At 31.3% G+C, this 15,399-nt stretch overlaps 1 protein-coding gene across 1 annotated transcript; it reads right to left on the bottom strand.

Moving 5' to 3' along the window:
• Positions 1-554: 554 nt before the first annotated feature.
• Positions 555-3,093, bottom strand: LOC127716341 (toll-like receptor 4). The gene has a single exon (XM_052222512.1). The coding sequence runs from the start codon at positions 3,091-3,093 to the stop codon at positions 583-585; it is 2,511 nt and encodes an 836-aa protein (XP_052078472.1). The 3' UTR covers positions 555-582.
• Between the last annotated feature and the right edge of the window lie 12,306 nt (positions 3,094-15,399).

Genomic DNA, 15,399 nt, shown 5'->3' with positions numbered 1-15,399 from the left:
CTATTTTCCTATAGCATATTATTGTGGATTCTTTTGTATTCATGAGTACCAATTTTCGATTGTGAAAATTTTCGTGGATTGAGGAAGAACATATTTTCGTTGATAGTGGATTTCGTTGTTTTCCAAAAGTTTGCATACAATCCTATGATAAATTTAAATCACGTTGAAAAGTTTAATTCATGATGAACCTATACCAATAACATACACGAAAATTGATATCAATCGAAAATACTGAATTCATAATATGTCATATCGAATGCAAATAGTTTTTTATTTCGTCAATGAAAGTACATTGTATTTATACTGCCGCTTTAAGAAAATCTCCTTTTTTAATCTCTATTTTGTTATCTTTGTGTTTTAAAGAAATCGACATTGCTTTAATGCATATTGCAAATTTTATTCAAATTGGCATCCAGACTTCGTGCATCAGACTACTGCAAAAAATGAATATCCTAGACTGTAATTGTTAATTGCTACAAAGCTTAAATGGATAAAAGCATAAAATAAATACACGTGCAAGTATGCCATAAACCATGTATATATTTAGTATTTTAGTTAATCGTGAGAAGAAAGAGAAAAGGGTTACTGCGATAACACTTCCCTTAACTTATTCCAAAACACTGTGTCACCAAATTCATCGTTTGGGTATTCGATGTAAGAGTGGGATTGAACTAATTCTAAAACCATCATTGGTAAATCTTTTGGTGCCACTTGCTCTAGAAATACTAGAAATAATATATTTTCCTTATTTCTGGAATAAATGCTTTCCACATTTGCCATGTTGTACTCAAACATACACCAGTACGAATCCAGATAATTATGTGACATCACGATGACCACTTTTCGGCTGTTGTGAATTGCAGATGTGATGTTTCCCGCAATGTCATTTCCAGGTAGAAAATCTCTTTTATGGATACACAGCTTCAATCCAGCCTGGCTTTCAAGACGATTTAAAAGTTTGTCATGAACGAAAATTCTATCGTTGTTGTCGTAGGATACAAAAGCATCGTACTCATATTGGCTCTCATTGTCGGGTTTTTCTTTATTTTGCGCTTGATATTTATTTTTTACCATGTAATACATATATCGCAAACGCCACCTATTGCGGTAACAAATGCCCCAAATTAAAACAAACAGAAAAACGACTAATGATGCTACAGTGCCAACAATCAATGACGCATACGACGAGCATTCCATCTTTAGCTTCTCATAAATTCTGTTTGATTTCCATAATGATTCTTGGACCCCATTAGACATCAGACAGTAGGTTTTATTTATATTGTGAAATTTGATTTGCGTCGTTGACATCCAATTTATAAATTCTGTTGCATCGCAATTACATTTTAACGGATTCCCACTTATATCAATGGTTAAATTGTTTTTCATTTTTAAAACTTCTTCCAAATGATCACGAGCATATTCATCTAAAGTAGAAATTCGGTTATTTGAAAGGTCTAAATTTGACAATTGTTTCATATGATTTATTTGGAAGGTAATGTTTTCCATCATATTTCCTCCTAATTTTATGTCTATCAAATTCACCTGAGACTTAAAAAAATTATATGGTAAACTTGGGATCCTATTTTCTGCAAAATTAACAAATTGTAGGGCTGGCATATGATGCATTATTTCACCTTCAGTGTCATCGGGCAGAACAAATCCAAGTAGATTATTTTGTGCAAGTAATGTTGTCACATTCGGAACGCTTTTAAAAAATACCTTTGACACATTCGAGCATATGTTATTAGATAAATCTAAAAAATGCAAATGATTGAATGTAAGAAGAGGGCCTATCCATGAATAGAAAATATTATGACTTAAATCTACATACTTTACTATATTCTCGGAAACTGTATACTGTGGTATTTCATAGCGAAGAAAGCAGTCTTTGTAAAATACCGTTTTCAGGTTTCGAGGAATTGGCAAGAATTTCCAAGTAGTTTCAAATCGAGATATTGTTTCGTCAGGTGTATAAACATGTTCACAAACCTGATTACAACATGATTTATTAGAACGCTCGCATTTTTCTTCTTCTCCATTGTTACTTCGCGAACTGAACAGAAACGACGCATTTACAAATTCAATTTTCGTAAATATAAATTCTGAAACATATTGTCCATACGAAAATTCATTGTCGGACACAAAGAGTTTTCGAATGGAAGATGGAAGTTGTCCTACAGCTCCAGCTTCTATGAGCTGGATTCTATTGCTGTCACCATGAATTTCTTCCAAGTTTGTATATTTTAAGTGCGACAAATGTTGTTTTAAAATTTTTGTATTCATTTGAAATGTTTTATGAATTTTATTAAATTTCAGAACTTTTATAGACGTGAATGGAAGTTCAATTGTTACATTTTGTAATCCATCAAACTTAAGACATCTGTTAAAAGATATATCTAAAGTTGATAAGTTTCTCATAAATCTAAATGAACCATTGTACACGTAATTTACTTTACAAGCAGAAATATATAATTCATATATTGATGGTACAAATCTAAAGGTGTCCGGTTTCACGATGTGTATGTAGCAGTCCCCAGATGTTCCAGAGACGTCCAGAGTCTGTAAATGAGGCATTTCAGGGAAGTTTTCTTGAGACGAATTGTAATCAATCTTCAATGTGAGTAAAGATGGAGGAAATGTAACGTTGTGATTGCTCCAGCTGATACTGTTCTTCTTAACATCTAAATATGATAATGTTCGTAGATATAAAAACACATCTTTGGTTGTTTTTGTAATATTATTGTTGTTCATCTGAAGCTTTGAAACACTATTCAGACCATAAAACATTTCCTTTTTGAGAAAGTGTAATTTGTTTTGTGAAAGGTTAATTTCACTTAAAGCATTGTTATCCTTAAAATGATATTCCTGTACATCAGATATATTGTTGTTGCTTAAATCAACACTGCTCACGTTTTCTGGCAGTTTCGGGATATCATTTAAGCTAAGTTTTGAACAATCAACCTCGACATACGTTTCATTAGAAGCTTTACATCGACATTTTGTATTAAAGTAACACGTGGTTTTCAACTGTCCGTTTACTTCCATCGTCAGAAGAAAACACACAACAAGGAGAGTAAGTTGTGTATTTGTCATATTTCTGAAATGAAACAGTGCATGAATTATCACTAGACTAAAAGGCCAATATGTAATGAATTTACTTGAATATTTGGGGCTTTGAAATACACATATCCTTTAATTAGAAATTTGCATCAAATTACTTAAAAGCCTTACTAAATTATTTGATTCTTATAAAGATTTTGGTTAAGAATATGAGTTGTGTCTTTAGAATCCGCATTACATACAAGATATCAATAAAATTGAGAATGGTAATGGGGAATGTGTCAAAGAGACAACAACCCGACCCAGATTATATACTTTTTACCGTTGTTTTGTTGATATAGACCGGAAATTTCGAATTTCGACAATCAATGTGTCTTCCGTGATGCTCGAAGCCTAAACGTTGAAACATACAAACTCAATTAGTTGATATAATTGAAAAGGACGCAAAGTATAGGTGTAATATTAATAAATAGAAATACATAATCAAAAATCGCAATTTGTGAGAACGATTTATGAACACTGTGCTTCGTATTTTCTACCTGAAGTTTTACTTCAACATTTAAGGCTAAAGCAACATTATGTATTCAAATAACCGTTCACATCCCACGTCAATAAAAAAACAAACAAGTACACAAATCAGATGTTTTATTACCATATTGCTGAAATAAAATGTTACACGTAAATTTTCCCGAAAAAGAAGGGGATTTCTCCACGATTTATATTTCGCTAGTGCAACTTTCTAAAGTTTGTGAAATATTATCTGATATTTACAGTAAAATCGCTGTCATTGTGTTTTTTTTATTATTGTAAATATATAAAGGTTATTTTTGGGGTATGAATAAAGAAGAAGAAATTTTACAATCTGTCAAAATGCGATTCATGTCAAACTCCAATTTTGTCTAAAAAAAAAGTAAAACATCCACCCGTTCTTGTTTTTTATTTGTCGAAGTTTGAATTCCGTTATTGCACAGGAATTTCAAAAACGAAAAAAAAAATTAAATAAACTGCCAGAGTTTCTAATAATATTTATACCTTGAAAACAGTTTGAGTAAAAAAAATTAAACTGAAAAAAACTGAAAGAAATTTTTAAAGTCAGTTAGGAGGTTCACCTTTTACTAAGTAAGTGATTCGGGATCTTGGGGGATTCTTGTTTTTGTGTTTCATATGTATACATATACGTATGGACGGATTGATTACATATTTCTAAAAAGGTCATGATTTTATTTCGAACTTGAGATTTGCATAAATGCTCCAAAAATAACACTTTATTTTGTAGATCAATACTATGAATTGACCAAACTATTAAACTATAATACTTTCAACAAATATTTTTCTGAGGAATTGAGAAACAAAATATAAACGGCACTTCAAAGTTAATTTTCGGATAATCTTTTAAAAAAGTAGGTTAGGGTTCCATAGCTATTTAATATCTTTACCAAAACTATCTATCGGTTTGAAATATATCCTAAATATATATGACGATATTTTGTCTTGTTATTTTAAATTAGAGTCGAAAGTTGGATTTCAAAATTTGAGTTTTCTAAAGTCAGAAAAAATGTAGTCCTTTTATTTGAGATAACTAATGACCGTCATGAATTTCACTCCGCCGTGGTAATTTTATGTAATTCTATCATATGGGTTTCAAACTAGCCTATAACAGATTAAAGTTACCAATTTCGAGGGATTTTAAGTGTTTATATACATAAGACGATTTGGTATGAGTGCTAATGAGACAACTCTATATCCAAGTCAAAATATATAAAACGTTATGTTAAAAGCCTTTAACACGGAACCTTTGCTCACACCGAACAGAAAGCTTAAATCAAATACTATAAAATCTTTTAATGACAAAACAAAAAAATAGAAATATTTGAATTATATAAGGTTAAGAAAACCATGGGTTTTTCTAATACATCCCAAAAGGAATACGGGAATTTTAAGTACATAAAATAGAGTACGGGTATAAATTAATTCAGTAATAGGCTATTTCTGTAGATTTTGATAAGATAACAGATTTTCTATAACAAGAAAGTACACGTACATTTTTGTATTGTAAAAACTTATTATTCATTTGTTTAAAATATATTCAACTTTATTTTAAATTTGATACATCATATGTTTTTAAATACTTACCGCAAATGACAGACTAAAATGCCACTCAATACAGTACTGATCGATATACGTTAAAACATTCATAGTGTATAAAGATCGGGTATAAGTTACCTGATGACGTAAGCATTCATATACTGGACCGAAAATGAAACGCGCATAATAAATCAGAATATCACAACATTTTAAGTTTTGAAATTTACAACAAATAAATTTAATATTAATTAAAGCGCATGAATTACACTCCTCGGTGTATGCAGCATGTTGTTGAATGATAAGTTGACAAACTTATTGCAGATTCGTTTAACATATATAACTTAGGTCAATAAAGGGTAATACATGCACGGGCGATGATAGTATAGACGCACTTATGCATGATCTGTATAAGCGGATGTTGAATATTATTGAAAAAACGGACAACACTCTCAAGTAAGGTCGTCCTTAGTTTATCATCAGTTTTGATCTTGGTTGTTCTACGTTCTAGCTGCTTTTTTTGCAATTCATTCTGAATATGTTCAATAGGATCACAATATGTAATAAGGGCAACAAATGGCATGACAACAATGTTATCGTGCTGCAAATCGTTTCTCGTTGATGTAGTGATGTGTGCATGGGCTCTATCATGCCGAAACGCATATATTTATTGTAAAACCAAAACATACGGCAAAACATTGGAACAAAACTTAATTATATAACTCAATATCACAGTCAGCTGTTTATGTGTTTCCTCTTTGCCAGCCTCTTGTCTTGCCATCCTTAGTTACAATGCAATATCTGCTTTTATCTGAGATAATCACGGTCATCCATTGCTGATGGCACAAGTTCTGACGCTGTAAAGTCTACAGCAATCTTTCGCGGTGGGGAAGAGCAGTCTGGACAGGACCCAGGCCGGACGATGTCATATCATATTGTTGCATCTCTAAGACGGGCGGTTGCAGCATTTATTTGTCGTTGATAGGTGCCGATGGTTTGTTTGCAGTTCAGGTTGCTAATTTAAATTAGATTTACATCCATATTTGACAATGTATCAACGTTATAAAGAAATCCGATGTTTCTTTAAGGGTTCAGTATAGTTAAAGTGCACAGATTCAACGTTATACATAATATTCGCTATAAAATCAAAAATGTAAAAGATAACTGAACCATTGTGTAGGGCTTGACAAAAGTATTAAATTAATCGATAAATATCGACTAAAGCTTAAAAGTTATCATTTGAAAATGCACCAATTATTCTAGTTGAAGTTTAAAGTTTGTATCTAGGACTTTGCATTGGCGGATTCAGACGGGGTGGCCCGTGTGATTTGTCTTTGTCTTTTTATATTTTATTTTGTTATACTTTTGATAGCTTCAAAATGGCCAACTCCGAGTTGAAACAAGACTAGCTGTTTATGTTCATAGACAACCATAACATGCTTACCATACCAAAATGTATGATTTCAATAATTATCAGATGTGCCGTAGATAATGTATTGAAGGGCAAGTGTTATTCCTTACCCAATATACTATTTTTTTCCAAATTGGTGGTTCAACGTTCCCGCTAGTCATTTAATGAGCTGATCATTTATCCAGTAGACCGTTGGTAACGTAACATATTGAAAGGTAATTAAACTCTAAGATAGATATCAGGCTTGTGACCCTCGTGGTGTCTACAACAGACTCTTAAGTGGCGCCCGAATCAAAATAGATCGACGACCACAGCAAATACAAAGTTGAAAAGCATTAAAAACAGAGAGCTCTGAAAAGTTAAAACAAATACGGCTAAGACAATATATGTAAAATAAATTAACAAACTGGTTAAAATAATACATTTAACGAGAAACAATAATGACAGACAACAGCAAGGGAGAAACACTTCACTATTTTGTCGTAATTTCGGACTAACACATAAGGAATGTGGATGAGCTAAACTTGTAAGAAGTTGCTTAAATCAGCCCTTATATTCCTGTGTTGTAACAGTGATGTAACAACACAGCATTAGAACAAAACCTACAAACAAGTTTATTAGAGATTGAGTCATCATTGTGGTACTAAACACAAAAACAACTAAATAAAATAACAAGAGACAAAACGTACAATGCGCCAATCACATAAAGTGTTATTTCTTCTAGCACTGGGTTGATACCACTTAGTGTTAGTCCCATTGATATCATTTGTTCAGCATTTAATGTTCCCCAATTTTTATATGCGATTTAACAAACTGGAATTATAAGTTCTGCGATAGTTATCTAAAGAGCAATTCAGTAGGAAAAAGGTAATGTAGAATACGCACTTTGAAGATGAGATCAAACAAACTTATACAGGATTTTGTGTATTTTAGATAAGTTAATACATACATGTAGTAGGTGCCTATTAAAGTGCAAGAAGGAGAAATGAAATACTATTATCATATGTTCGTGTACTCACTTTTCTTTAACAGGTTAGCATGGAATGTAGAAACACATATTATTTAATTCTGTAAAACGTTAATACATAATATAACTACCTAGTATTTTACTGATTTGTCGGACAATATGAAGAACTAAGCAGTTATATTTATCCTAAACGTAGAAGAAATAGTAACCCTTTTGGTAATTTCTGAAATTCTAAAATTATTTTTCAATTGTCATAATTGTCAAAATTCATAATTTTATTGAAATGTTTTTTTTTATCGGATTTCTATGTTTATACTGATCACACTTTATTTAACAATTGGATGCTAGAGCGTTTTAAATTCATAGGAGCACGTGTGGTACAAAAAAAAAAAAAATGTATGATTGTCAATTATTAAAGTATTAGCCAGAATCAATATGAAGTTGTAGTAAGTAATTATAGGCCATCGTACAGCCTTGAATAATGAGAAAAATCCACGAGCCGGCTTTAAAAAACCCAGACATCGCAAATGTGATTCAATTCATACAAGAAAACTAACGGCCTAATTTACAACAAAACAATTTAAGTAAATTATGTATGACAGACATGAACCAACGAATAATAACAAGGCCAAACTTTTTTAAATTATATTTTTTGTCAAAACGTTTATGCCTTAGACTATGAAGAAGTCGTGGATTAAAACATGGCCATATGATTACCAAAACATATTAAGTTCTTGAGATTCCTTTAAAATAACTTATTTTTCATACGGTATATTATTATTATGCAAGTATAAAATGTGGTTGAGTGCATATCTGTACTGATTTCATTGTACGTTCTTTCATTGACCTTGAGACTATTCGTTTTTTTTTTGGTGATTGTAATAATACTAAGGAAGTTTGGGTATAAACAAAAACTACGTTACCGTCTGCCAAAAAATCCATGACACCGTGTTTGTTTTATTTGAATTACTCTTAAATAAAGTTTGAGTAAATAGATGTTAAAACAAAAACTTCCAGAAATGTTAAACAGTATTGAGGGGTTTACCGAGCATATTGTCTTGCTTCATAACACTAATTCAACTAATTGCAGTAAAGGTAAATATAAATCAAAATGACACATTTTTACAAGTTCAGCGATATGGGATCTTGGGATAGTCTTATTTCTGTGTTACATATGTATATGTCTGAACGAATGGATTATATCTTTCTAAAATAGTCATGTCAGAAGACATTTCATATCAAGCTTGAGATTTGCATAATGTTCCTAAAATAACACTTATTTTCAAATCAATATTATGAATTGATAAAAATAGTAACCCATAATACTTTTAACAAATAATGTGCTGGAAATTTTTGAAACAAAAAATATATGCCATTTCAAAGTCTGCTTATTTGAAAAAAGTTAAGATATTTTTTTAAATGAAGGTAAGGGTTAATTAGCTATTCAATATCTTTACATTAACTCTCTATTTGATTAAATATTTTTACCATAAAGAATGAAGATAAGTTTTCTTACGATTGAAAATTCAAGCAAAAAGTTGAATTTCTATATTTAAGTTTTCTTATTTAAGTAAAAATATTTCATTCATTTTAAATCTATAAAGGGTCCCCATAATAAGTTGTTAAGGAATTTGGCGTTGATGGCTACATTTTTTATAGTATTTCCAAAAAGAGAAAAAAAGATATATTTAGAATAAAACAGTAGAAATCAGTAAAAATCAGAACAAAAAGAGCACCTAAAATGTATACGACAGTAGTTTATCAATGTTCCAATCTCATAAATCGACTAGGAACAGACAAATCAAGAGAAACTTAGGGAATTGTGTGTACTCCATAAGGAGCAAGGCGGAGTGCGTCGGCATTGTTAGCGTCCCCTGTTGTGCATGCCCGCCATGCGGGTTCATATTAGTAAAAACATCACAATCGGCAAAATTACAGATCAGACGACTTCACTTGTATCTCACGATCTTAGACTACGAAAACATGTCGCTAGTGATTTGAAACACTGACAAATCGTTTCGTTTCAATTCGTGATGGTGACCATAAAACTAATGTAGTTTTGATTTCAGCCGTTCTTCCTCATAACTCTTTTGGAGCAGTTTTCGTGAAAGAAGCATATTCCTATTTGAAGTCTGAATGTCTGTAAAGTGTAAACATGCACGAGCGTAACGTAATAACTAATATATGTAACCGTCATACGATGGAAATGTGGTTATGTTACTGCTAAGTAATGGAAACTTGACAATTGGAAAGTTGAAATCATCACGGTCATAGATTTTAGATCTAATTTGGGTAGTATACTTAATTCCACGTTCACTGAGATATATGAGATTTAAGCAGTTATGGAAATGTGGGTATTGAGTGACAAAACATCATCAATAAATTTAAGAACGTTTTTTTCCATAAGAGCACAAAAAACAAGTCTGCCAGCAGTTGAACATTAGTACCCATTTACATACCGATTGTCTCCTGAAATATCATTACTCAACTCAACGAATATGTTGTCCAAATGATCAAAAGTCTAGTATTTTGATAATTGCATCTTCGATGCATTTATTGTGGGAATCGGTGTGGTTCTTCACAAAGATTTTTACTGACCTATTGTATCGACGCTTCCCATTTTTGTGTGAAAACCACTCATTTGTTTAGGGAATTTTCCTCGGAGATCTGTATTTTTGTGATTTTACTTTTCACCACTCTGTAATGAAATGAAGTAGTTGATGTTTAAATATAGCATGGGGAATAATAGTGTTATGAGGAGAACAATCAAAGGTTTTAATATTAATATGTATGTTTTGGTAGTTTCCACCGTTATTCTGCGAGAATACAGTGTAATCCGTTTGTACTCCATAACGGGATTAAAGGCGATGTGTCACTAAAGTATTTACAACAAACTTTACAAGGGTAATCCCCACCCAATAACAAAGGGAGTGATAGGCGATGTGTGTGGGAGGGTGAAAATCACTATTCTGTTTTACTGGAATTTTAAGCGTCCTGGGTCAGAATCCAACCCGGGACCTTCAGCACTGCAGCTATCGGTCTCAACTACTAGACCATGAACCCACTACAAAATTGTAAAAATTCTTTAGTTAAATATTCCAAATAATAATTTTTGCATTTAAAAATAATATCATCACAGGCTTTTTCTGCCTAAACGAAAACGTATTTGTCGTAAAAGGTGGATAACGCATCCAGAACTTCTGACCTTTTGAAAGGGTCAGAAACCCCTAAGCTCATTGAACATCGTAGATTTAGATTGCGCTTAGTAAATTCTGCATGAAAACAACTACGTATTTATCATCTTTGGAAGATTAAGTTGTTGTTTGGGAAGCCCATAATATATGCATCTAATTTTTACAAAGCAGAATTTTGAATTAAGCTTATATCAAGAAATGGAAAAAAAGTTTAGTTCGAATATAGAGAATTACTTAAGGTTTATGAATAGAGAATAAAAAAAACATCTATCAATTTTCCTAAATCAGCAAGCAAAATGACATATTCAATAAGGACAATGCTAGATAGTGCCGCATTAAAGTGTGCGACGATTGTGAAACCATAACTAAAGTTGTTAATCTTCCAATATATGTCAATCGTACATTCTTACAATTTATGATGGCGACTTTGTATGCAATTCGACGACACACTGGTATATAATAGTTAATCATGATAAAACTAACACTTTCACACTTTTCCCGTATTACGACGTCTTGCTTGACAGCGATAAAAGATTTGTGTTTTTTTTAAACATTCTATGTACAAGGTTGACTTGGTACTTGATTCCAACTAAAGTATTGAATCGCTTGGGTTTGCTGAATATAGTAAAATTATAATTCAGAAATCTAAACTGTACTCACCTCGAGTAAGAGTTTATAAATCAAATTTCTTTTTAACAAATTAACAAATTAACATAGAACAAAACAACTGTTCTTTATATCAAACTATGTGCATCGATCTCATTAAAACTTCCTCTTACTAAACAAAGATTCTTTATATTTACGTCCCGATTGACAAATATAAATACAAGAAATAGATTAATTCAATGTTGAATACTAGTACAAGAATTATTTCCATTTGTAGAAAACAATTAATGAATCAAAATTAATTTTCTTTTCCTCTGAAAAATCTTTTGATAAAAGATTTTGAACAACAGTAGCGGATGATCGACCCAAATAAATTTTTTTTTTTTATTCTTACGGGAAAAGAAAATCAATTATATCTTGCTGAAAACAGATATGCCTTTTGACTGTTTTAAAAGGGACCAGTCTTATTTTCTTCGATTTGGACGTGATACAAAATAAAAACAATATAGAGAGGTTCCAATACATAATTTGATATCCTACCCTGTAAACGGCTTTACACTGTAAAATGTTTAAAATAAAAATTCGAGTCTTGGCTTGGTGCTGGTTTACCTGTTTGAATAGTTTTACACTAGTCAGTTTGGGGCCCTTTATAGCTTGCTGTTCGGTGTTAGCCAAAGCTCCGTGTTGAAGGTCGTACTTTAAAATATAATTGTTTACTTTTTACAAATTGTGATTCGGATGGAGAGTTGTCTCATTGGCATACATACCACATCTTCTTATATCTATTTAAGGAAAAGTTAAAGTCATTATTTGAAAGAACCATCTCTAATGCTATTAAGATATTCGCAAAGTTTGAAACGTGCAAAAACGTGCAAAAACTAACTCAAACATTACCTTATTTAATCTCTTTCGATACTTACATCCTGCTATTAGCAGTTGTAACCGGTGACTCGAGAACAAGAGAAAACTAACTCGTTTGTCATCTAAGGTTAATACGAATCAATAGTGTGTTAACTTTTGCGTTCGTGATACTGATTACAAGGATTTTTAAATACAATGTTGCGGAATGTTTGAAATGTTATATGTTAAATTGTGAAATGTATATTTTCTTTCTTTCCATAGTTCTCAAGTACTGAAATAACCAACTTTAAAATCATTATCTCGGTCAAGGTTTAAATATGTTGTTGTATCTAGGGAAATAAGAAAAAAATCTAGCTATGGTCGTTAAGGAACTCAGGATCAGTTTCAAGTTTCAAAACATCATTCTGATGATACCAAGATCATTTTGGTTTTAACTCCAACTAAATATGTAAACATTTTTGGCTAGTGATAGTTTTATATGTCCTTATTTACTTTCCTTTAAATTTAAATGCCTTAAACGTGTTAAATGTTTCCCAGTAAACACAGAATTTGAATATTATACATTATGATTGATATCAGTCTGAAATGAAATTAAAGTAAATGCTAAAATTCTTACCTCTTAGAAATGTTTTAACGTATGATTTTTTTTCTTCTTAATCCTATATAATAAAGTATTACTGAGATGAAAGAACGATAAGATTGAACAAAAATACTTTATCTAGCTTCCTTCTCCTTTTTCTACATTACATGATAAAACTTGGTCTATCTTTTTTATCTTTAAAATATACTTTTTTATTTTTTTATCCTTACGTATTATACTTTACTGTTTGGAATGCACTTTTAACAGATATTTTTTTCAAATAAATGCCCTATCCATGTTTAAAAAAAATATGAATATACAATAAATATACTATATATGTATAATACATCTTCAATATCGGGGCTCGCATGGGTCTGAATTTTTCATGTGGTCATGTTAAGTGTAAATAGGGCGAGAGGTTTCAAGAACTATATATTTTAAAAAGATTAAAACTACGATATCTTACACCAAGAGATAATAATAGCTCACCTGAATTAACGTCACATAGATTTAAAATGAACAAAGAAGACGACAATGAAAGAGTTTATGTGCACTAGAAAATTAGTTGAATGGTTTATACATTCAGTAACATTATTATTGTTCTTTATATAAACAAATATCACCAATGTGTATGCTTCCAAAAACAAATAAATATATTACATATATGTTTCACGAGAATTTGTTAGTTTGATTGGCTAACAACAATCGCGCGTCGTTCAAAAATTTACCTTCATATCAAAATGAAATGTTACATTCGCGATGACACGTTCTTCTACAAAAAAGTGCTTGGTTTTCTCATGGTCTTGTTTGCATAAAAATGTAATTATAAGAAATTAATAGGTTTTTTTTTTGGTAATTCTATTTAGGGTGTAAAAGTGTTGATCATGCACACATTTTTGTTATGATGCTTCGATCAACACTTTTACACTCTAATAAAATTACAAAAAGAAGCATTCATTTCTTCAATATATAAATAAACTGTCGATGATTCTTTTTTTATCCAATTTTGCAGCCATTTCAGTCGTGAATACACATAAACAAAAAACAATTAATTGGAGAAGGGCAAAATTATTTTTTCATGAACAGTTTACACAACAATAGCTATTTAGTGAGCTAATATTGTGTCTACCTCTATATAGTATTTATAAATGTAATCATTCTTTCATGCCAAACACACAAAAATGAGATATTGAACATATTGACATCCCATATCATCCTCACTTTTGATTTTGTATCTACAGTGTTTTACCAGAATATTATAAAAAAATCACAGAAAAAGGCACAAAAGCTATTTTGTGAGTTCTTCCCTTTGGCAGAGACAAATATAGTACTATATATGCTTCTGTCTTTGGCTTGCCATCAATTACTTCTAAATTCCTAGTTTTCAAATTTTTTTTTTCTGGAGTATTATATTTACATTCGATGTTGTGTTTTTACAAAAGTTAACTATCATAATGTCAATAAATGAAAGCTGTTTCCAGTAAGAGTTCTTATAGCATAAATAAACAATATTGGTTACAAAACCCATTCAAAGACAAAAGGAAACAAAACAACTTTCAAAGATGTTTACTTTCACATTCAGATATATTGATGATGTCTTGTCATAACAAGCACACATTTTAATGAGTGCTTGCACCTCCTATATCCTATTGAACTTGATATTAAAGATACTAACAAAGCAAGAAGGTCTGCTTCCTATCTTGGTCATTTCCTTGATATTGACACAGGTAGACCATTTCATTTTCAATCCGGAATCTATAATACACGTAACGATTTCAACTTTCCCATTGTCAACTATTCATTTCTCAGCGGTAACAAAACCTCAGACCCATCGTATGGCGTTTACACATCTCAGTTGATACGTTATCATCGTGCATGTTCACATTATACGGTCTTCATTAGCAGAGGTGTGCTCTATCCACAAAAACTGTTCTTACAGACTTAACGTTATCAAGAAGAACGACTACAACGAATATTACATAAACTTTGCTGTCAAATTACGAACAGGTTTGCCAATACGATACATCAGTCTCAACTCGCTAAGGACATGTTTCGCTGTCTAAGGTATTAAATAAAAATGCCAGAATAGTTTTCTTTCTGTAATTTTACCGATTGTGTCTTATTCAATGTTAAGACATTTTAACAACGTGTGTGATGCGTGCATAATATGAGACGTTTACCCAGTTGACACGCTCGATATCGTTTCTTTATGAGTTGATGTGATTCCATCAGTATTTTTTTATGTAACCCTGATTTGTCTTCTAACTCAATTGTTGAGACTTGAACATCGGTAAACTACTCTTGTCTATATTCACATATTCTTATGAACTATTGATTAAACAGGCTATCTGAAATATTGGTTGGCATAACCATCTAACACCATCATTATGTCTAATACCCTATGATAAGATTGAGATCAAGTTCCTTTCCAACTATCTCTCAATTTGCCTTATTATCATGATTTTAATAACTTTTTTTTTACTTGACGTATTTCAATTCTAGTTGAAATTTTATTTAAGACTTTATAGCACGGCTATGATTAGGTAAATATAAATTATATAATTTGTATCTAATCCAGTCTTCAGGATTTTCTCGCTGCGTTGAAGACCCATTGGTGGCCTTCGGCTGTTATCTGCTC

The sequence above is a fragment of the Mytilus californianus genome, unplaced genomic scaffold (assembly GCF_021869535.1).
Source record: "Mytilus californianus isolate M0D057914Y unplaced genomic scaffold, xbMytCali1.0.p SCAF_9, whole genome shotgun sequence".
In the NCBI taxonomy this organism is placed as follows: Eukaryota; Metazoa; Mollusca; class Bivalvia; order Mytilida; family Mytilidae; genus Mytilus; species Mytilus californianus.
The sequence above is the reverse complement of the archived record's forward strand: the minus strand, read 5'-3'. Positions and strand labels throughout refer to the sequence as shown.